The 24,132-nt window shown below is 40.8% G+C and overlaps 1 protein-coding gene across 5 annotated transcripts in view; it reads left to right on the top strand.

Annotated features, from left to right (window-relative positions):
• SPOCK3 (SPARC (osteonectin), cwcv and kazal like domains proteoglycan 3) overlaps positions 1 to 18,892 on the top strand; it is a 186,337-nt gene extending 167,445 nt beyond the window's left edge. For all 5 annotated transcript variants that reach the window (XM_066632198.1, XM_066632197.1, XM_066632196.1 and 2 more), the window contains 4 exons: positions 12,279 to 12,497; positions 13,785 to 13,847; positions 16,467 to 16,604; positions 18,729 to 18,892. In XM_066632198.1, the coding sequence (XP_066488295.1) occupies positions 12,279 to 12,497; positions 13,785 to 13,847; positions 16,467 to 16,604; positions 18,729 to 18,892 (584 nt within the window). The remainder of the gene's footprint in view (positions 1 to 12,278; positions 12,498 to 13,784; positions 13,848 to 16,466; positions 16,605 to 18,728) is intronic.
• The last annotated feature ends 5,240 nt before the right edge of the window (positions 18,893 to 24,132 follow it).

The raw sequence follows: 24,132 nt of genomic DNA, 5'->3' as shown, positions 1-24,132 counted from the left end.
CCTGCTTGGTCTAAAGCCTGTGGAACAAACGGTTGTATTCAAAGCACTGTGAATCAGCTGTTGGGAAGAGTTATTTTGGCACGTAGCTAGCGATCTTTGAATCCTCTTGGAGGCTTTGAGGCTAGTACTACTAGCATAAGCATAATTGTATGCTGTTAATTTTTACATAGAATAAAACATACACTTTTTTCAAGTGTTTATTTAACGCAGTGCAATCAAATGAAAGTTTGCGTTGTCATTCACAAGGCTTAGATTCCACTTAGTAGTCTAGCAGAAGTTGTCTGCTACAGCTAGATGATTAGTTTCAGTGGAATCAAGTGGCAGGTGTACAGGTGTACTGCTGTTAGGTGGCACATAACAGTTTAAATGCTTCCACAAGAATGTACTTGGACGAGTTGAGGAGCATTTGAAAGATTCAGCTTCACAAAGAAAATCAAGTGGATTGACTATGTGTAAACTCTTAACAGAGAAAATGTTTTGCACTTGAAGCCTTAAAGAGTCTGTTGTTGCAATAAAAACAAGTGGAATATTGGGTAATGTATTTACTGGTAGGTTTTGTTTAAAACAGCAATTATTGTGTGTGGTGATACATTTGAGAGCGGTTTCCCACTGAGGAGTTGAGGCAAATTAGATTTTGTAAGTGTTGAACTTAGACCCTTCATTAACACAACAAGCCAACTCTGTGGATATCTCCTGTGTGTTGTTTAATAGAACTTGCCCCCACTGCTGGCTGCTTACCTTGATATCTTTGCTATTAACTTTTGTTAGATGTTCTGAATACTTTTTTTAGCTTTTGTTTGATTATGGCTCCTACTTTCTGCAAATTTGCACTTCTAAGCAATCCTATTACTTTCTTTAATTGAAAATGTTATTTCTTGGTGCAATTACTCAGCCTGAACCAATAATAGTAAAAAGTCACTGTGAAATAAAGATGAATCTGTCTTTGCACGAATTCTTTTTTTTATGATTTGAAGAGAAAAGTATCTGGGGGTACAGAATGCAAAAACTTGCTTGATGCTTCCTTAAGATTTATACTGTAAATTCCCCAGTACAGTGGTGCCTCGCATAACGAAATTAATCCGTTCCGCAAGTCCTTTCGTTATGCGAATTTTTCGTTATGCGAATTGCGTTTTCCCATAGGAATGCATTGAAATTTAATTAATGCGTTCCTATGGGCAAGAAAAGTCAGAACAAAGTCAAATTTGGTTTACAAAGTGTTTATTAAGTGCTCTTTAAAGGCATACATACTGTACTGAGGATTTCAAAAATTTCAAGCACAAAACTTCAACTTTTTAATTTTAAAAATTCGTTATGCGAAGCACGGTCATAAAAAAAATTCATTATGCGAAGCACGGCCATAGAAAATTCGTCTTGCGAGTCACCGGACAAAATTGCAAAAATGCTTTCGTTATGCTGGTTTTTCGGTGCGCGGGGCATTCGTTATGCGAGGCACCACTGTACTTTATGATACATTAACACATCTTATCACACTTTCTCAGTTTTTAGAAAACTGAAAACTAGAGACAAGGGCAGTTGGTCAAGGGTATCTCTCCTGAATCTTCTATAATGACTTGTTGATGAGCTGGAATGTAGAGGTAGAAAGAACAGAGTCTCAAAGCCAAGTGGCTGTGCATAAGGACTCCCGTCTAAAAACCAAGAGCAGTTTCCAGCTGAGAGGCTGATGAAACCAATCAACTGTGAGCGTGAGACTTGTATGTCCTGAAATGAATTACTGAGGCAAGATGGGCAGATAATGTTCTTAAGATGCTTAAGGCAAGGAGAAATATAGGTGCTCAAGTTCCCTCAAGTGTGTAGGTCCAGGGGATCATCTGGCTTTGTCTCAGTATGACAGAGCAACAAGACAAGCAACAGAAGCAAGTTACCCTTCAGAGGCTCCAGGTTTGCATGGAGATGTCTGTGGAGCTGATGTGACGGAAGTGCAGTAACATAGCACAGCAGTTGTCTCTCAAATATGAGCCCCCTGCTTTGGAGACATCTCATCACATCTTTTTAATATGGTTTTCCCTAGGCTCCTTTTAGCTCACAAAAGTATGTTGGCTATTTTGAGAAAGGAGACATAATTGACGTAAGGATCTTGATTGCTGCAGTCTTTTCAGTACTCAGGGTAACAAGGATATTGGGTTAGCATAAAGTTTGATGGAAGACTCTGGAGTTTCAAGCCTACTGTCTTTAACCTTCAATGACCTTGTTTTTCTCTAGTGGTAGGATGTTATGCCCTGCAAATCTTAAATTAAGCAGTCTACTGCTGAGCTAAGAACTTTGTTTTCTTAATTACTTAGAATTTAGTTTTCTTACACTTGGAAAGCACAGTTACATCATCTCTAATCTTGTTGGGGCGTTGGCTGAACTGAGTCAAAACCCAGCATATCAAAAAATGGCACCATTCTTATGCTGCCAGTCTTACACGTGTACCTGAGAAACTAATTTCCCTTAATGTTGCTAGCCATGTGTTCCTCATAGTCTCTCTTAGCCACCCGTATCACCTTCTTACATTTCTTTTGCCACAGTTTATGTTCCTTTTTATTCTCTTTAGGGCAAGACTTCCATTTACGGAAGGAAGACTTCCTTGCCCTTCCATTTACGGAAGGAAGCTTCCTTGTCCTTTATGGCCTCTCCAACTTAGCTCGTTAGCCATGCAGGCACTCTCCTGGACTTAGTCAACCCTTCTTCCTTTGTGGTATACACTTCTGCTGGGCCTCTATTACTGTTGTTTTAAGCAGCCTCCATGCATCCTGGAGAGACTGGACTCTTTTTACCTTCCCTTTCAACCTCCTTCTAACCAGCCTCATTTGAGGGAAGTCTGCTTGTCGGAAATCAAGAGTTTTTGTAACAGATTTGCCTGGTACTCTTCCCCCGACATGCATGTCAAAACAAATCACAGCATGGTCACTGTTCCCCACCCCAATGGCTCAGCAACATTTACATCTCTAACCAAGTCCTGAGTACTGCACAGTATTAAACCCAGTCACCTGTCCTCTGGTGGGCCATGACTAGCTGCTCTAAGGCACAGTCATTTAGCTTGTCAAGGAATCCAGTCTCTCTTTCTTGACCAGAACACAAATTGACCCAGGCGATATGAGGATAATTGAAGTCCCCCATGATTACAACCCTGTTCCTCCTTGACACTCCCTGATCTGTTTTCTCATTTCAAGATCCCCTTCCGGTTTCTGGTCTGGAGGATAATAGTACACCCCCAGTATTACATCGCTCCTCAGGCCTGTTAATTTAACCCACAGAGATTATATGGTGGAGTCGGACCCGCCTTCAATCTCTACTTTGCTGGATTCTATCCCTTCCTTGACATAAATGGCCACCCCACCTCCACACCCCTCCTTGTCCCTCCTGCAGAGTTTATAGCCCGGGATTGTGGTATCCACTGATACTCTGCATTCCACCAGGTTTCCGTTATGCCCACTGTATCAAAGTTTTCTCTAGTCACCAAATATTCCAGTTCTCCCATTTTGCTTGGAGACTTCGGGCATTTGCATAAAAGCATTTGAACATGGAATACCCCAGGATGGGCTGCTTATTGGCTCCTTTATCCCTGCAACCTCTCATTGTGCCAAACCATCTATCACATCTCATCATGCTACCATTCCTGATTTCTTCTCTTACTTTGTCTTTACCCTTCTGTTCTCTAACCTCCCCGTCCTCGTCCCATAGGGATAAGGAGTCCCGAACTGGATGCCCCTCAGCTCCTGTTGGTTTTCCCACAGGGGTCAGTTTGAAAGCTGCTCTGCCACCTTTTTAATGTTATGCGCCAGTGTCATTTGTGTAACAAATGATGTCTTGCCTAAGGCTGCCCAGTCTGTTTTTAAGGCTGAGCAGAGAGTTGAACTAGGGACTTCTCCTCTCCTGCTCTTAGCTACTGTGCTACATGCTGTGTCCTCAGCTGCGATTAGGACTTCACACTTCATCTTGCATTTAATTTCTGTACTCCAGTTTGTCAACCGCAGCACAGAGCTATTGGGTACTTAATTCTCTTCTGATTCTCTTTCTCTCCCCATGGCCTTGCAAGGAATGAAGCTCTTATGTATTGATAATGTTGTTGTTTTTCATAAAACTGGTAAAACAATACCTGATGCAGCATGCATTTTTGTGACTAGAACAATAAAGCCATTATTTAAAACTGTTGAAATAGTTTGGGGCATTTTGCTCTGCTGAGTTTTAAAATTAGTTTTAATAAAAAGGAAGTATTTATTTTGGTCCTTTCCCTATCCAGGTGACAAAGCAAGGGACCAGTGAGAGTGTAGCTGTAATACTTGTGCTTGAAAACTTTCAAGATTCCAAATGTAGCCCCTGACATAAAAGCAGAAATATTTGCAGTTATTGGTGGTTTTTCTTGTAAGACTTTTTCTATCGGTGAATTCCTTACAGAGGAAAATGCCAAGGACCGTGAAGTGCAAGGACATTTATAGCAATCTGTGGAATTCAGTACTTCCTTTGGAATTCAGCCCAATTCAGGTTTCCTGAAAGGTTTTTAATGACCCTGACCATATTTCAAGTTGGTAAAAGGCCAAGTGCTGCAACCTGAACCAAATAAAGTAACATTATTTTCGGCGGGGGGTGGGGGGAGTAGGCTAATAGTTGAGAATAACATTAATGATTTAAATTTGGTTGGTCTGCATTGCTTCCAAAAGAGAAGACCATGTCATTAATCACAGTCACAGTTTCACTGTGCACCTGAGTCTACTGGCTGTCAGTTTCTCTGTGAAAAGGCCATTCTTTGAAAAGGAAATGTAAACTTATAGATGACGCATTATGTCATTTTTTTCTAATGGAAGCCTCCTACAGATCAAAATACAATCAATATGTAAAGTGTGCATGAGAGATAGTGAAGGGGGAGGGGGAAGGGGATTAATTTTGGCTGCCTAAGACTAAGCCCTAAGAACAAATGTATATAGAGGCAAAATTGAGAAAACATATGTGGGCAGCAATTGTCTGCTTGTATAAAGATGCTGATGAAACGGTGGACCACCTGGTCAGCCGTTGCAGTAAGATTGTGCAGACTGACTACAAAGAAAGGCATGACAAAGTTGTGACAATAATTCATTGGAACACATGTTAAAAATACAGGTTGTCCCTCATTATCCACTGGGGTTCTGTTCTGGAACTCCAGTGGATAAAAAATTTGTGGATGAAAAAACAGTGGAACAGTGGAAAAATAGAATTAAAGACCCACTTCTAGCTTTCTTGCCCATCCATTGCGCCTAACGGAATATGGTTGTTCCTTGACATCCTCAGGGGTTTGATTCTGGGACTCCCTGCTAATACCGTAAAATATAAGCAGTTTAAAAAAATTTAAAAGTGTGTCCCTTTTACAATTGTGGTTTAAAAACTGCTTTTCTTACTGTTGTAGAGAGGCAGCCAGCAATTAGAAATGCAAAGGACCCCTTGCCTTTGCCTAGTTCAGCTGAAGAATGGAATGATTGCTTGTATGACTGTCTCCCTACAACAGTAAGAAAAGCAATTTTTTTAAAGCAAGGTTGGACCTGTATAAACTGCCTGCAAGTAACAACTGGTGGGACCGCAAAATTGAAAAAATAGTAGAGAATGAAGAAGTCAGAGTGTTCTGGGATTTTAGAATATAACCCGACAAGAATCTGCCACACAACACACCAGGCATAACCACCATTGATAAGAAGGACAAGAAAGTTTGGATAGTAGTCATTGCAATACCTGATGACAGTAAAGTAGAACTCTTAGTTCTACTTAGTAGTGGGCTCTTAGTTAACAATAACACTGAGTAGATCTGAATGGTTCTAAGAACTATATTTGGATCAGAGCCCATGAGGCATTCTGGATTTAGAAATGAAGGCTGTAGCAAAACTCTCTTCAAAAATGTAATAGCCAGAAACTCCAGAATGCAATGTCAGTAGCATACCCAGTAGAGTGCCACAGTGATGTATATAACAAAGACCTGGTTGGATGAACAGGAAGGATTGAGATCTTCCATGTTTTCAGGGAATGTAACCATTAAGGCTTCAGGACCAGGGAGATGGGGTTGCAATACACTATTGTGATTCTGTTCCCCTCTCCTGATGTAGTTCATCAGAACTCCTGTTCATCAGGACTCCTCTCCTGTTCAGTAGTTCTCAGAGTTTATGCCTGATGCTGAATAGGCAAAATATGATGGAATTTTGTTGATGTGCTACCCAACAGCATCCTTCCTGAGCTGGTCAGTGTGATCTCAGGTGTGGTTTTGGAGTCCTCCAGATTTTAGTGTCGGAATGTCAATGTCCATGTTGAGACCCCTGACTTGGAAGTAGCTCAGACTTTTGTGACTACTGTGGCAGCCATGGGTTTGTCTCGGTTTCTGCCCCTATCTGTGTGGCAGGTCACACGGTGCACATTGTGTTTATTGCTGGTCAGGTGGGTGGTGATCTGGGTGTGTAAGAGATTAGCATCACTCCTTTGTCGTGTTTAGTTTTGGCCACCTTTCAGAAAAGGGCATGGGAACCCTTTTTTGAAAGGTTTACCTATGGATCTTGTTGGCTCTGAGGATTTTTCTGCTGTCAAGTTCTGTAATACAGCCAGGGCTCTGACCAACCTTTGGAATAAGGAATTGACAGCTCTATTATTACTTCTGAGTGTCCTCTACCTAGTCATATAGTGAAGCAGACTCCCTTGTTTTCTGAGGAGCTTCTTGCAGTGAAACATCTATGTAGACATGTCGAATTATTGTGGAGGACATCTTATAGTGAATTCAGCTGAGCATGTACTAGATTCCATTTTAGGGGAGTTCATTTCTTTGGTCCTGCTGAACCTGTCAGTGACTTTACACCATCAATCATGGAGTCCCTCTGCATCTCCTGGCTAGATAGTAATTCTTCCTGAAAGGTAAATTCCAGAAAATGGTACTGGGGTAACTCCTGCTCTTTGCCTTGTTTGCTACAAAGATCTATTTGGTATTCCAGCATCTATGTTACATTGATAGTTAAAGAGAATGAGCAGAAAACGCGATAAGTTAATTCAAATATTGACTCATTATGGAGGTTAAAATCTGGGGGGGGGGGAATAGAAATTGCTTAGACATATTGTAGAAAAATTGTGTCAGGAGGTTTTGAAACCCGGATTACCTTTGGAGAGCACAGAACTACTAATGCTGAGGGCAGCAATGGAACTAGCACAGAAGTAGTAACTATATTTAATTTCATGAAAGATCAGTTACATTTCCAACATGAGTCTTAGATTGTGCTGAACTTAATCAAGAAACAGGAAAATTGTGACATCAGGCAAATAAAATGTGTGCCTTTGTCTTTGTTATTAAAGAGTCAGATGGAGGAAGGAATGAGCATTTTCATTTTTCATGGTAAAGTTTAGATTATGGAATAATAGAGTCTGTTAAAGCAACCATTCTGATGCAAGGATGCTGTTTTTCTTTCACATCACTGGATTTTATTAAATGGTTTTGAATTAGGGAATTACAGAATTAAATGGTACTGAACAATTCTGAAAAATGTACATTGCTACTGAGAAATTGTCTACTGAGAAGTGGGAAAAAATAATCTTTTGAATATTAGCTTTTGTTCTGGGGGGGCTCATTGGATGTGATTTATTGAGGGTTTCCCCAGAGAGTGATGAACAGACAGGAAAAGTAATCAGATTGGATAAATTATTATTCTATATGGTTAAATTATCCTGCATTACACTCAATAGTGCATGCATACAGATCCTATACTAAGATTCATTTAAGCAAACTAAATGTTACCTCCACTCTGTTTTGTTAACAGTTTTATTGTAAATAAAGGTAGTATATAGTAAATAAGGTAGTATTACAGTAATCACTTTGTGGGGTTTTTGATAAATAGAAGCACTTTTTGGTGTAGAATAACATGAACCAGAACACCACAGTATATTCAATATGGAAAAGACGACACATTGCATCACATGACATGAACCAAAATGGCAGTGTTTTTGCTGCAGTATTTCTTACCTAGAAGAAAACTTTTGAAAAGTCTGTCACTGACATATGCTTCATTTTAAACCCTCTGACATGTAATTTCTTTGTGCAGCAGGTCTTCCTCTTAGAAGAAACTGCCTTTCAAAAACATGCTTGCTTGCCTCGCTAGACATAGGGAAGTTGAATTACTCAACCCGTCAGTGATAATTTCCTTCAATTTAGTTACAATGAATATCTTAAATTCTCTGTCATTCATACCAAACCACATTGTTTGTTGTACCTGAGCAATAATTTGACTTATAAAAGTTTCTGTTAAGTTTGGGTTCCAGTTATTTCTGGTGGATTGAATTAGAGTTAGTGTAAGTGTAAGGAAGCTCATGGAAGGGAAGTTTCCTCCCCCCCCCCTCCTCCAGCAGCCTCTGGAGTCTTCCTGCCCCACACACAAGCCACTCCTGAAGGTGAGAGACTCTTGAGAATAATACTGTACATGGGCATGGGGTCCTGGAAAGGGAGGGGAAAGTTGTCAAAAATCAAGAGTTCTTGTGAGAGTTCTGCTCACAAAGGTAGCCTACCCATTTTTTTTTAACCATTTCCCCTCATCATTTAGCCTCCCATGTCCCATCTCACCTCATATCTGAGGGTCTCTCACTCTCAGGAGTGGCTTCTAAGAGAGGCACAAGTGGTGGCTGTGGTGAAGAAGTCACAAGAACTGCAAATAAAATTGCAAAAACTCCAATATTGAGAACTATTATTCTAAGTGTGGCTAAGACATTTCACAGAGCTTATCTAAGTATTGTATCCATTTTTAAGTCATTGTTTAGCTTGCCCATCATTTCAATTTCTGTGACTCTCGTGCTCTTAATATTTTTCTATGACCACAAATCCCATGATGTGTGTATATATGTATGTGGTGGATCTTTTGGACTTCATTTCTTATTAGTGTCCAAAGGTACCCTGTCCGCTTTATATAGATTAGAATATTTGGGAACAAAAGGTAATTTTTTTTTGGAGAGGGGGGATAGAATTTCTAAGAACAAAAGGAATTAAAGGAATCAAAATGGTTATTTTGTGTTTTCTGTTCATTGTTATAATTGGGGGGGGGCACTATCCACAGTCAGGAGCATAGGGACAGTGAAGTTAAGAGGGTACTGTGGTAAATCTATTGAGGTTATTGGATACTGTGGAAAAATATACAAACCTATGACTATCAGCAAAGTCAGCGCTTTGTGAAACTGCTTAATTGTAAGTATCTTACAGCCCAATTCTATCAGGACTGGCAAGCGTTCTAGCACCCCTTCTGCTGGCACTGATTGTTGTCAAGCTGCCAGTGACAGTTGTTATAGGCACTCCAGCAGCACACTTAGTCATGTGCTCCTGGGGACAATGGTGGGAATTCCAGAGCCCTTCCACCCACGTTGTTGGCACTCTGGCTGCCAATCAGAGCAGGTAAGTCAGTGGAAGAGGTGGAAGGGATGGGGAGGAGGGGCATAAAGGGGAAGGGGAGCCTGCAGGAGGGGGTGCATCCCCACTCCTTTCTCACAGCCTCCCCACCCCTTTCTCTCCTCTGATCTGTGCTAGCAAAATCATTAATGAAGATCTGAGGAGACCCCTTGCAAAGTTGGAACCTTACAGAGGTGAAAAGAGATTCACCTAACCCTTTCACCTCTAAAGCTTCCCGATTCTGTCTCCCTGCCTCCTCCAATACAGCACACCTGTTTTTGACACTGCTACACCATGGGGGGAGGATAGGATTTTCAGTTCTTAAAATGTTAAAAAAGTAATGCATTGTAGCTATAAAATACAGTTCCACAAAGAATTCCTCTGTTTAACTTTAGCTTCAACAAACAAAATGATGAGTTAACAAATTAAGGAGATGTTCTCTCACTGTGAACAGTCTGGTCTGTGGCATGTATACAGTAACAGAAATATGTTTATTGAAAAATCCCAATTCAGTTACTCAACATTTCATCCAATAAATACAGTACTTCCTTGGCAAAAATCTTCCACTAAGAATTAGAAGCTGCAAAGAAATTTCTTTTGTAGCGGGCAATCCTTCTGGCCATGCTTTTTGTTCTGAAAACAGGAAACAATTTGACAACAGAGGTCAGCACAACTATTCCCTCAGAGATTCCTGCAGCGGACAATGTACATTTTGTTGTGTTAGATATCTTCAGGCATAGACAGGAAAAGCCAAAATTCTCTGTTTCCCTTGGCTGACTCCAATCAAGACAATTGCAGGACAACCCTCAGCACAACATCTAAACTGTCTTTGTAGATTTCTTTTCTACAAATCCGTTTTGCCCAGATGGTACAACTTGCTGGTTATAATTTGAATTGATAGATCTATAGACAAAGAAATGACGGTCCTCTTACCAACATAGATTCAAATACAGATCATAATCAATTTCTAATTTTCAGATGCTGTATCCCATTGCAGACAGCAGTCTTCAGTATTTTAGTGTGGGCTCTTAGTCAAAATTATTACATTAACCATGACGACAATGCAGATTATTCAGTATTCCAGTCCCATAAAGAATTTTGTTCCCCAATAGCCATGTTTTTTAACTCTTCAATAATATTTTTTTTACTGGAAAAATACTTTGCAAGAGTATTTTAAGCTGTAATAGTCTTGCATCTAAAGGATATTTTGCTATTTCTAAATTAAAGGTATGTGCAATGTGACAACTAAATCCAAGGCCTGTATGTAGCATTAACTATAAAATGGGAGAGGAAGGCTGCTTTTGTTAAAGACGATATAACATTTAGAAGTAGACTCACCACAGTTGTCAGTGTAAGCCTATAACCTTGTTTAAAATTAAAATATATTCATAGATTAATATCTAGGGTTAGAGTTTTCTGCTAGACCTTCCCTTGGTGTCCTCAAATTAGTGGATCGGGGCACCCCGGGTAACGAACCTCACACTGCCCTTGTTGGTTCAAGGGCAACAAGAAAGTTAAAGTTTTTATAAATGAACTTCATTTTACACTATATTTGAATACTTTTCACAATGTCTGTCCCAAGTTCTAGCAATGGCAAGATTTTTGTTATCTATACCCTAATGCAGTGGTTCTCACACGTTTAGCACCGGGACCCACTATTTAGAATAAGAATCTCTCAGGACCCACTGGAAGTGATGTCATGACTGGAAGTGACATAATCAAGCAGGAAATTTTTTTAACAATACTAAGCTGCAATCCTATCCAGGATTAAGTCCCATTGAGTATCATTGTTAACAGCATATACATAGCAATGTGTAAAGTACAAATATGTGACATTTCCCCAAATGCAGTCACATACCATGGTAGCACCAAGTCTAATATATTAAAAATAAAATATTGAAATGAATGGGGACCCACCTGAAATTGGCTCACAACCCACCTAGTGGGTCCTGACCCACAGTTTGAGAAACACTGCCCCAATGTTTTCAAACAGTAGGTGTATTGGAATTTTGCCATGGGAATATATCTTCCACACCCTTTTAACACCGCATCCAGGCATTTAGACCTGTCACACTGCTGGACAGGGTACCTGACAAGGGAGATGAACTCAAGGTAGTCCAGCATGACTCCTCCTCCCCATCATTTTCAGCCATGGTTGCTGGAATACACAGAAACCCAGAAGGCACAACTCAGGAGGGAAAACCCAGTCCCATAATTCATCCAGGTTTCCGTGATATATGCCAAGTCAGCAGCCTCAGCCAGTATCAGATCCTCTATAAGGCTAGTCTCATTATTTATTTACCTGGCATTTAGCAACAGCAGCTTCAGGCTGACAAGGCTGCTGCCAGAGCCACCAGTGGGCTAGAGGAAGGGCCAGAAAGAGAAAGAGTCTGCTTCTGAGTGACTCTCCTGCCACAGCCTGCCCAACCTCCACCACTATATCTCCCCTTGCCCATCATCCTATTAATAGTGACATAGCTAGCTTCCCACTCCCCAACACATAGTCCTGACAAGGATGATCCATAAATCTAAAGTCATCCCCAATGACCCCAATCCACCCTACATTTTTAAGAAAACAGGCAGTGTATGGGGGGGGGGGGAAGCACTACTAGAATCTCCTTTGCTGTCACTACTATGAAGAACACCAGTGCTATTTTTCATATACACTGTATAATTTAAAAGAAAGCATATTTTTACTAAATGCCTTGAGCAAAAATAACATAATGTAAGATTTATTTGCTTCTGCCATTAGCACGTTACTTGATTCACATGTGTCGTCAGCGTACGCTGTGACGTATTTGATCAGCATTTTGTAAAGCTGTTTCCAAGACAAAGCGCTTCCTTTGCTTGGCCAGGCTTTCTGTCAGTTTTGCCTTTCTCTCTTATCTGATCATTTTGTTTTTCTGCCTCTTAGGATTTGATACCAGCATTTTACCCATTTGCAAGGATTCCCTCGGCTGGATGTTCAACAGGCTTGATAAGAACTATGACCTGCTATTGGACCAGTCAGAGCTTGGAAATGTTAACCTTGACAATGTACAGTGCATCAAGGAATTTTTCAATTCTTGTGACACTTACAAAGACAGTTTGATATCCAACAATGAGTGGTGCTATTGCTTCCAGAGACAGCAAGGTAAAAGGCTAGAATAATTTGCAAATATGAAAGAATGACATTTAGGCTTATGGCCCAACCTATTGAGGATTGGGCAGAGTGCAGAGCCCTTTGTGGCAGTGGAAGACACTTCTGCTGTAGCAAAATGGCTGCCAACAGAGTGCTGTCACATTAGGCGATACTGCTCCAGGACCATTGCCAAAGCTGCCTACACCCACCAGAGCAAGTTAAGACAGTGGCAGGGTGAGAAGGAATGGATCCAGCACCAGTAAGGATACTCGAGCCAGCTGATGGTGAAGGCTCCACGAAGAAAGAAATGTTCAACAGCACAGGAGATGTCACTGAGGAGAGGAGTCATGAAGCCAAAAACCCCTCTTCTCCCTGGTAAAAGATATGAGACAGTGGGAGAGGAAAGAGAGAAAGCCACTTTTGGCTCTGCTGGCTCCCTGCCATGTTTTTTTGCTGGGGGGGGGCGTGACACTCCCCCTCAGAATCAGAAACCTGTAACCCTGCTGCCTTCCTTTCAGACAACAGCAGACAGGGGTGTCCACAACAGATTTATGTCCTTTGATTACCAGATATTAAGGGTGAAAAACAGAATGGCTGCCCCTCAACATTGAGGTGAGCCTAGCAGTGAGGCTAACTGAAATGCACACTTCAAACAGCAAGTTGGGGGGGGAGTGCCTGTTTGTTGAGGGGTGCCCAACTGCCCACCACCCACTGTGTTGCCTCAGTTGACTGAAAGCAAGGAGAAAGAGGATCAGGAAAGTAGCAGTCCATCTCTTTCTCCAGCACTGCTGGAAGAAAAAAGGGTTTAAAAACTGCTGTTGCTGCTGCCTCCTCAGCCTCTTTTTTACCCACTAAGCAGGCTTGGTGGGCAAGGAAAAGCAGAGCCTGCCCTCGTCTTTCCCCTTACCTTGAGCTCTGCTGCCACTGCCTTCTTGTCCTGTTTGAAATAAGCAGAACAAGCAGAGCTTACATGGGTTTTGGGAAGGGACAGTGGAATTGGCATGCCAATTTGGCTTGGACCAGTCCGGCCTATCATGCTTGCCTTGTGAGCTTTCCAGAGGCATCTAGTGGACCATTGATGGAAGCAGAATGCTGGGCTAGATAAACCTTCGGTCTTATCCAGCAAAGCAATTCTCATTTTCTTTGTAATATCCCTGGCTTACAGCTCACAGCCCTGAATAACAATGAAGTCAGTAGAAGTAAACCAATTTGAAGTGTATGATTTAAGAATGAATCTGAAGAGTCCATTCCTCCATTCTGAAGCATAACTGAAGTTTAACATATCTGATATTATTGTAGACCCACCTTGCCAGATAGAGCTCAGCAACATTCAGAAGCAGCAAGGAGGAAAGAAGCTCCTAGGTAAGTCATAGATCATCCTTTTGAAGTTTTTATTGCTTACATAAATAACCCTAGTGAAACTGCAACACAAAATCAATATGAATCCTAAAATGATGGACCAAACCAAGTTTTAGTAACAGAATTTATAAAGTCTCTGAAAGCTATTAAAGTTAGTTTTATTACCTTATCAGTTCTAAGATATTACATCTGTTTTATTACACTCCTAGAATGTCCATTTTTACACTTTAAAAAAGAAAAGAGACCAAGAAAATGACTGGATGATACAGTAATAAAATGACATCTGGTTTTAAGTGTTCTCTGTAACATTCCCTATGGAATATAGAACTTCTGTGAATAATTATTTCACTGTAAATGTTTGTATAGCTATTAACGTTAAAACATTGGACTTCACTATATTCATGGAAAACTGAAACAATAACTTGAAAACTGTGTTGTGAAAACTTGAGTAGAATTCTTATTCTGATTTAATAGACTTTGAGAGAGGCTACAGAGGATAGTTAATCTGATGTGATACACCATTCTCTAGAATAAACACAGAAATTATTGTCATTTGAGGTCAAACTGCATAGTGAAAGCAACAAATATTTAATTAATTAAATTATTTTTTATCAAATTTGCATATCAATGAAACATTTTAAAACACAAGTGTTCGTCCTTTTCATCTAGAATTCAGTCATCAGCTTAGAGGCATTCTCTTTTGTGTCAGAAAGAAGAGAGAATGCCTCTTCTAAGATAAAATTTGATGCTTTTGGTTTTTGTTTACAACGTTTCTTAGATACTTTTTAAAGTTTTGTTACCTGATTAATCAGACACACCTTTTTAATTGATGAAAATGTTTGGAATCTATCAGTATGACTGATACAATTGACTAAAAATATTAGCAATATCTTGAAATGCTAAGTTTAACCTTTTGTGGCAATGAAGAGTACTTGTGATTTTTGAACATTTTGTTTCTCCTTTTTTATCCAGGTTATGTGTAGGTGCAGATAAAAAAATTATGTCTAAATTAAACAATAGTTATGTAAATAGTTAAGAGTATAAAATGTGTGTGTGTGTTTGAGCTTCTTGCACTTTAACATCAAGTACCATCTGATGTTATTGTCTCAGTTGGCCGTTTTGGCACACTGCTTACTCCATTGAGATTTTCAGGTTTTTGTAGGCCACAGCCCCAAAACCTTTCACAGGAGAAAGTGATATCTGATCCAGGCTGTACAGTATTTCTTTGGAAATCATAACGATATGATTAATATAATTAATATTAATATAGTTAATATATATTTAATATTTTATATTATATTATAATAAATATAATAGTATAATATTGTATTTAATATAGTTAATATTTCTGGCCACTTCCTGTTTAATGATGTCACTTCCAGCCCTTAGGAACATGATGGGGAGTCATGGCCAACAGCCACAGGGGTCAAGGGAGCCACTGGCCGGAAAAGTTTGAGTACCACTGCCATATGCCCATATATATTTTTTTCTTTTATCACACTTTCATGGTAGCTAATATGAAATATTGCTCTTGCAGAGAGCATTCTTTCCATTCTAATATGTCTTAACAGTACAACTATGAATTATCAATGAATCAGTGAAAAAAGATATAGACTATTCCTTGTGGAACAGAGACCTTTTCGGACAGCCAGAGGAATTTTTGATTTGTTATTAATACAACTTCAAAGTAAGTGAGAGCAATCCAAAAATTTCATGTTGGGCACCAAACATCACCCATTCTGTCCCCCACCACTGTGGCTCTTCAGCATAAACCTTCTCACTGCCTCCTCAGAATGCTTCACAGAGAAGTGCAACATAGATGTTGCTGCCTCACAAGAGGAGGAAGGGGACAGACAGGAAAAGAGGTAGGGGTAATCAGGTCTGGTTACCAGGCAGGAGGTCTGGTCTAGAGGGTTGAGCCTCCGTTTGCCTGAAGATAACATCCGAAGGTTGCCAGTTCGAGGCCACTGGCACCATGAATGGCGAGATCTTGAAGCAGCTGACAAGCTCAGCCGAGTTATTCCACCTGCTCTTGGAGAGATGAAGAAGCTGCTTGTCAGCCTGCGTGGGAGGAATCTGGAGACCAGAAAGTGATAACAGACCATAAAAGATCCATCTGAAATGTTGTGCGGTTCTTGAAAGATAGAACTTTTCTTCAATTGTAAAAATCCCTATGGGGATTTAGAACAGCCTGCCTATATAAACCGCCTTGAATTAAAGTCTGAGGAGAAAGCTGACGACCAAGAAAGGCGGTATATAAATGCCTGTATTATTATTCTTCTTTTCTGCCCTGCCCCTTCTCCTTTTCAGATCCAAGCGAGGTGATAGCAATAGTGTTGCTGTGATCTGTGGAACATTTGAAGTAGGTGAAGGAGAGGATATACAGCAGCATGAGAGCATGACCCCAGTGTGGCAGCCAGGCACCTTCTCTGTGTCCCCTCTCCCAATAATCTGCTGCCTGAGGAACCCACTGCAGTTCACCTCATTATGTGGCTGACCCTGTAGATAACTCATCTACAAATGTTATAACTGTATTCATGATTTGTTTGGTTGAAGACAGATCATGAGTTTATGCTGCTAGAGTGATTGGTTGTTCTTTTGGTGTGTTTCTTTATTGCACAGGGCAGTACATCCCTTTATGTGATCAAGATGGGTACTACAAACCAACCCAGTGCCATGGAAGCGCAGGGCAATGCTGGTGCGTTGACAGATATGGCAATGAAGTGACAGGATCCAGAACGCATGGTGCTGCAGATTGTGGTAAGGCACAGGAATCTTTTGATTGTTGTTGTTAAGAATAAGAAAATAGCATATCATTGTGAAGGCCAGAAACTTTAGAGTGTCCTCTTGTCTGACCTGCACGAAACAGAGAATTGCATTTTCTCAGTTCAGTCATAAAGGATCATTTGCCTCCTGGTTCTAGAAGTAGGCCATATCTGAATGCCAAATACAAGGGAGTGGCAATAGGATACCGGTATTTTGTTGTCTTGTGTACACACTGAGGCATCTTGTGGGCCACTATGAGATACAGGAAGCTGGACTAGATGGGCTTTTGGCTCGATCCAGTGGGGCTCTTCTTATGTTCTTATTAGCAGATGTATTAAAATGCACCAGTGGGTAAGAAGATTTTTAAATGAATCATTTTGTCCCATGGGCATTGTGGCAAATCAGCTTTCTCAGTAAATTGCAATCAACACCTTCTCTATTATAGGTCCATTAAATAAATACCCACTTCTCACTTCTGTTCAATCTGTTAGAAATCATTGTATTATATCTGTTTATTTTAATAAAGTTAATTTTGACAGGGTTTTTTCGTATTTATAGTGCAGGTGAAATATATAATTTCATGGAGCAATTTTACATAGACATGCTTAAGTAATTGGCATTTTAAAATTCCTGTGTTTAAATGTTTAACTTTCTGCTAAGGTTGTGTCCTTGGGAGCTGGCAGCCCAATTTTACCTAAATTTCCCCACACTGACGAAGTGGTGCCAGTGCAGGATATGCTGCATCCTGCGGGGAAGTTTTGACTGCTGGAAGTCTCCTTTAGGACTTTCATTTGTTCTCTTGCCGTGGGGTAAGGCCCAGCAGCTGCAATGGATTAACTTAGACCTCCATGAACCATTTGGCTGGTGTACATCCGCTTGCACCCATGTTGGCTGATCAGGCCCAGGTAGGAGGATAGGATACAGCACATGCTGGCACTATCAATCGTGCCCCCCTCCCAGACCCTACCTGCCCACACCTTCTCCTGCCCCATTTTATGCTCCTGTGCCAGACCTACCTACTTACCTGCTCTGCGCATCAGCAAGAAGGCTCTGGCCTTCCCAGTGGTGCTCCTAGAAGGCACACCATTGGAAAGTGCTTTACGCCACTTCTCAGACAGCACACACTGACAGAGCACATGCTCCTCTGGAGCAAGAAGACCAAAGGTTTGGGCAAAAAAAGGACGCGTCTCGGACAGTGAGGAGGACCTTGGGGCTTCAACATGGCCCTAGAGCAGCGATTTTCAAACTCTCTGGGAGTTTGGAAACCGATCTAAGTTCTTCTGGGGGTGGGGGGAGACAGCGATGCAGTCCCCAGGATCATGTGCTCAGGGGGCTGCATGGGCTTGGCTGTACTTACTTACCAGAGCCTCCTGCAGCGTCCCGGAGGTGCAGAGAGTCCTGCGCGAGTGTCTGCAGGGCTCCCCAGTGCTTCAAAAGTGAAAGTGGAGTGATCATGCTCCACTTCCAGTTTAGTGGGGGTGGGGCGTGGTCACTCCACTTTCACTTCTAAAGCATCTGGGAGCCCTGCAGACGGTCGTGCAGGGCTCCCTGCACCCTTGGGAGGCTGCAGGAGGCTCTGGTAAGTTCAACCAAGCCCCTGCAGCCCCCTGAGCAGCGCAATCCTGGGGATTGCACCACTGCCTCCTCACTTGCCCCACCCCTTAAGGGGGCAGAGGCCAGGGCCCGACGCCCCAAAGTCCTGCCCCAGAGGGCAAGAGTTCTTTGAAAGGTACAGAGACCCTGAATTCCTTTGAACAAGTCATCTACTTCTAGCAATAGTATAAGAACATTTGATATCTATCATAATCAATAGGGGAAATGAGCCCATTCACCAGTTTTCTTTCTTCTCATTGTACAACAGACAATCTGATATAGACAAACCTTCAGAAGAATCACTATGTTCCTGTGGCATTCAACTCATTGAGTCTGTGTGACTCAAATCTGTGAGTCTTCTAGAAAAGCAGTAAATAAATACTGTAATAAATGAACTCAACCAGGGATATGACCTTAAACTGCTTTAGGTCACTGTGGAAAATCCTGCCAGAATATTATTTTCTGTTTGTGTAATACCTTGAAGCAAACCTTGATACAAACTGACACAGCTATAATTTTTCTTAGCTATTGATCTAGAGATATCAGGTGATTTTGCCAGTGGCGATTTCCACGAATGGACAGATGATGAGGATGATATGATGAATGATGAAGATGAAATTGAAGATGACGATGAGGATGAAGGGGACGACGATGACGATGACGTTGATGAGCATGAAGGATATATTTGATGCTTATAGCTATGAATAAATTGTCTCTTTCTAACATTTACCAGATGGCACCCCAGGAAATCCCTATTCCTTTTGAAGGGCAAAAGGATTCTAAACAACATGTATATTTTGTATGATTATTTGAAATATTGCAGCTGGAGTCATAGACTTTCTTTGTTTAAATGAAAATCATTATATTATGTGTTGTTTTGATATGCCATTGAGCAGAAGAAAACACACTGGATTCTAGCCTGAAGAAAGGAATGTGTATGTGCTACAAAAAAAATAAAAAACCTTAAATGTGCAGATAATCATAAGGACAACCAAACTTTAAATAAACTTCCGTGAAAAGAGACCTCTTCTATTTGGGACTGTTTGTGTCTGGCCACTTCAAGCAGGTATAAGCAACCTTAAACTTTTTAACTGTGTTTTAGACCATGTGAACATTTCTTTTTTCAGAATATGCATGGGCAGGATAAGTAAAGTTCAATAAAGACATAACATGTCGCCAGTTTTATAATTTACCAGAGAAGTGGAGAAGCCATGTCTGTAGAAGACAAGTCAAGGCCTTCTTTGTGTTCGCAACTGCTATGTTTTCGACTTTGCAACTACTAGGATCTTGAACTGATTTTTTAAATGCAGTGAACCCGGAGAAGCCTAATTTCTGCAATTCTAAAGTTTTGTTGTCCTTTTTTTTTAGGGATTATTTTTTCTTTTTTAATGTCAAAATCATGTAAGCTTGTTACATTTGCAAGCAGCCTGATCATTTTATCTTTATTTCTATAGCGTTTTTTAGCCATAAAATTAGTTTAACATATTTTAATGGGAAAACTTTACATAAAGAGTGTGTTTATATATTACTGTATTTGACAAAGACACTTGCCCCAATAAATGCTTTCTAACTCCTTACTGTGGCTTCTTAGTTTTCCAACTCAGAAACTAATTTTACATCTTTCCTAATTATGCCCTGTTTGGTTTCTAGTTCAGAACATTAGAGGAGTATTGTAAGGTGCCTTGCAAAATAGAGAGATTTATAGCATGCATACCAATATAAGATTTATTAGGAAATAGTGGAGCATTACCAAATTCCAAATTTAATATCAATATAGGTACTGCTGCTGGAATGAAGAAATGGGTTATTTTCTTCCCCACCCCCATTGTTATGTAATTACCATGTAGAATACATTATAATTCTTAAGTAGAATAGCATTCAAATTTGACTGTAGAGAAAATTATTTTAATCACTGTATTTATGTTAGCATGTTAATTAATTGTGCAGACGTTTTGAAACTCCACCACCTTCATTCATATCAAGACCTGTGGCTTTGTGCCACAATAAAATTGAAAGAACCTGTGTAATATTATGCAAGCAGTTGTTTAATTTCAACTGTGTGTTACTGTTTTCCCTGATTTTTATCTGCAGTTAATTAAAAGAAAAATTGGTTGTTTCTTTGCATTTGTTTTCAATAGGTTTAATACTAAATTTAATTATTGTCTTATTGTAATATTAAAGTATACTGCAGTTTTCTTTTTTTTAAGTTTATGTATAGTTTGCAAAATAAAAACTCTTGTAACCAAGTTTTATCCAGAATGTCGTGATGATTCTTGTGGGTATAGCTAACAGAGGAATTGGCAATGTTTATCCATTGAGGAGTTCCTGAACCCAGATGAGTAATCCACCAAGCAGCAGTTCTGGGCAATAGCCCATATATTTTACTATGATTTAACTGTGGCAATATGTATGTTGTGGAAGTTCTTAAGCCATAGCCAGCCCTTTCTCCATTGATGCTCTTCCTGCATTAGATTTTCATTGAGGACGTTGTGGTTGGTGAATGGTGTGCAGAACAATGGAGTCTGTTCTGGATCTTCCTTCTGTTTGTTCTAGGAGCTGTATTTATCTCTTGGATCTGAACTTTTGAAAGATGAGTTGACTGTAGCGCAGTGTTTCTTAAACAGTGGTACTCGTACCACTGGTGGTACTTGAGGTGGTGTCCAGTGGTATAGGAGCCCCAGACCTCTGCCAAAACCAGCAACTCAACACAAGCAGTGAGTGGTAGGAAGCTTGGCTCAGTGGGCAGAGCACCAGTGTGCTTTTGGCATGCTCAGAAAAGCGCTCCCATGCACCCTGTGCCCCTTACCATTGTTTATTGTGTCATGTCTGGCATCCCAATCTGGAAGTAACTAGTGATGACAGCATTACCAATTGCTTCTGGTGGTACTTCCAATAGGTGGACCATGTGAAGTGGTATGGTGGGGCAAACGTTGAGAAATACTCCTGTAGCGAGACTATAGAGTGTCTTGAAATTATAATTCTTCTGCTTGTCCTCATGCATCCTATCTGTTCTTGTATAAATGTTTATGCTAATCTGGGAGGGGGAATCATATCAATTTACTGGAGCCATTGTGTAACAGTGCAGCTTTGAGAAAGCTGAGGGTGCATGTATGTCAGCCTGAATGCATGCAGTGTAGCAACACATGAACCATGCCAACTTTTGTACCATCCTAGTTTGGAGGATGGCGTCAAAACTCCTGAAGTGATTTTTTTTGGGTGCCATTTCTACCTACACACAAGACAGAATCCTGAACAAAGGACATAGAATTTGCAGCGTTTAACCTGCCTTTGTGTTCATTCTGGAGACCTAGGTTTAATTAAGAAAAAAAAAATGCAAAAGCAATTATCTGCAAAATAAAAATTAAAAAATTCTATTTTAAAATTTATTTTATTCTGGCAAAAATCCTGTGAGGAGGCCAAGGTGGTGAAATGATGACTGACTAAAGGCAACTCAATGAGTTTGGTGTCTGAACAAGATTCAGAGACTTTGAATTTAGTTTCTCTGGTCCAAATCAAATGCTCTAACCACTGCACTATACTATTTACTAGTTTGAAAAACTAATAATTTGGAGAAGGAACCTGCTACAGCTGTTTTTACTGTGCACCATACAAGCCTGAGCACTGGAGAGTGTCACTGCATAGCCTCTGAAGCTTTCTTTTCTTTCTTTTTTTAAGTTAAGAAAAATACACTTCAAACTGTGAAGTACTCGGAATGCATAAGTGAGCAGGAAAGTAATGAGAAATGCACTTTGTAGTGGTGATGTAGGTACCATCCAGTAGAGATGTCTGTAACCTTAACACAGCTACCTTGTCCAGAGCAAAGGATGTACAACACTTACACCTTCTGGGGGAAAAATCAGTTGATCAGCTCATTTGGCCTGGCAAAGTGAGGGCTGGTGAACAGCAATTTCTCCTGCAATGGAAGCAGTTGCTAAGGTATCACAGTCTGGTTGGCTCAATTATGGCTGCACAATCTTCCTTTTCACCTTCTCTCCAAACAATGACAGTTTCAGAAATGGCTTTTAAGAATTATTCGCCAGTAAGGTAACCAATGCACAAGCAACTGGAAGAGTCTGTTCCTTGTCTTTTACACTAGAAACGAAATTATGATATTCCTTTGCCTTGTGTTACTAAAAGTGTAGCAGTATTTTTACTATTGGTCCATATTGAAGGATGTATTCAAAGGAGCTTGAATGGAGTTCTGCATGTGCAAAGGGGCTTTTCTATCCCTCTTCTCCTCTGCAGCCCTATATGCCACAAAAAATCCACTCTTGGAGATTTGTGGATCCTCTAGAACAATGGTTCCCAACCTGGGGTATGTGTACCCCTAGGAGTACTTGCCAGAATCTTTAGAGGTACTTGGAAAAATAATTGAATAATGTAGGAAAAGGCAGATCTGTATTAGAATGCCTTGCGGGACTGGCAAAGCAGGAAGGAGAGCAGCTAATTGGCTGTGGAAGCCCCAGCATCTGCTAGTTTCTGGTCATCAATTTGTATATTATCAGATATGGATCAGTAACTGAAAACATAAATGTGAAGTAACAGCAACTATATTAATTACAAACATTTGCTAATATGAGGGGTACAATTTATGGACATGGCTGCCAGGGGGACGCAAGTGAAAAAGCATTGGGAACCCCTGCTCTAGAACCATGTAGAATGGAGTGTAGTGGATGTGGTAGGAGGGGAGAATCAACAGAAATTGGGGGGGTGCCCTGTGCGCCTTCCACTTGCACGTATCACCTTGTGCATTAGACTTTATCAGATTTATAAACCAATTTAAATTATCATTGCTCTCTAAATTATGCTAATAAAAGGACACACCCTGCCACTGAAGAAACCAAGACAGTGCACTTCACAGAGGTGAGGGAATACCATGTCTCAAAGTCTGAGTGCAGCAGTGTTTCCTATGGTCTCCCTTTCCTGGTCACCTGCACAGTATTCATAACTACTGGCTGAATGACCTTTGCTCACCAACAGGTACTTGAAGTGCCTCTCATATAGAAGATCCAGGGTAATATATACACTGTTTAGAACTGGGAGGAACCCTATTGGCCATGAACTCCTGCATGCAGATAAACTTTGTTTTGTGAATGTCTGCTATTCCAGCCACTGCTACTGTTGGCCAAACGCTCATTAGTCCCTTTTTCCTTGCAGGATCAGAGCCTAAGCACTGGAAGAGGAGAGTCACTGTAGTATTGAGTTCCATGACAACTCTCTACAAAGGGAGGGGTGACTCTTAACGGTAAGAGTAGTTCAACAGTGGAACCCGTGACTGAGGGGTGGGTTCTCCCTCACTGGAGATCAATGTTTCCTGTAATTTTTACCTGTACAGGTTGGAGCACTATGGTGGCTGCACAGGGATGACTGTGGAGTACTTGGCAATGACATCCTCACCAAGCTCCAGAGCATGAAGGGGGAAGCTGCGTGAGCCTTCAATAACAGCTGCATAGCTACAGGGAAGATTGTTGGAGGTCTTCAAGTTGAGCTTGACAGGCACCTTTTGGAAGTGTTCTAGAGTGGATTTTCCTACTTCAAGCAGAAGCTTGGACAGGTGACCTTGAATGCCCTTTCCATTCCTGGAATAGAATTTTGTGATAGGACAGCTCTATCTCTTACTCTTCTGTAAAAAGAGTCTGAAAGCTGACTCTCTCAAAAACATAGGAGCTTTGTTAGAAGAAAAATGTTGGCAGGCTTAGGGCCCAATCCTATCCGATTTTCCCATGCCGGTGCCTCCGTGCTGATGGGGCGTTTGCTGCATCCTTTGGTGGGGAGACAGTCACAGAAGCCTCCTCAAGGTCAGGGAACATTTTTTTTTTCCTTATGTTGGGGCTGCACTGCAGCTGCACCAGTGCTGGAAAGTTGGATAGGATTGGGCCCTCAGTCACTTAATGTGCTTTTCAAAACTTACTTAATCACTAATGCTGTT

Source organism: Tiliqua scincoides, chromosome 6 (assembly GCF_035046505.1).
Source record: "Tiliqua scincoides isolate rTilSci1 chromosome 6, rTilSci1.hap2, whole genome shotgun sequence".
Taxonomy (NCBI): Eukaryota; Metazoa; Chordata; class Lepidosauria; order Squamata; family Scincidae; genus Tiliqua; species Tiliqua scincoides.
This window is presented reverse-complemented; position numbering and strand designations above follow the sequence as displayed.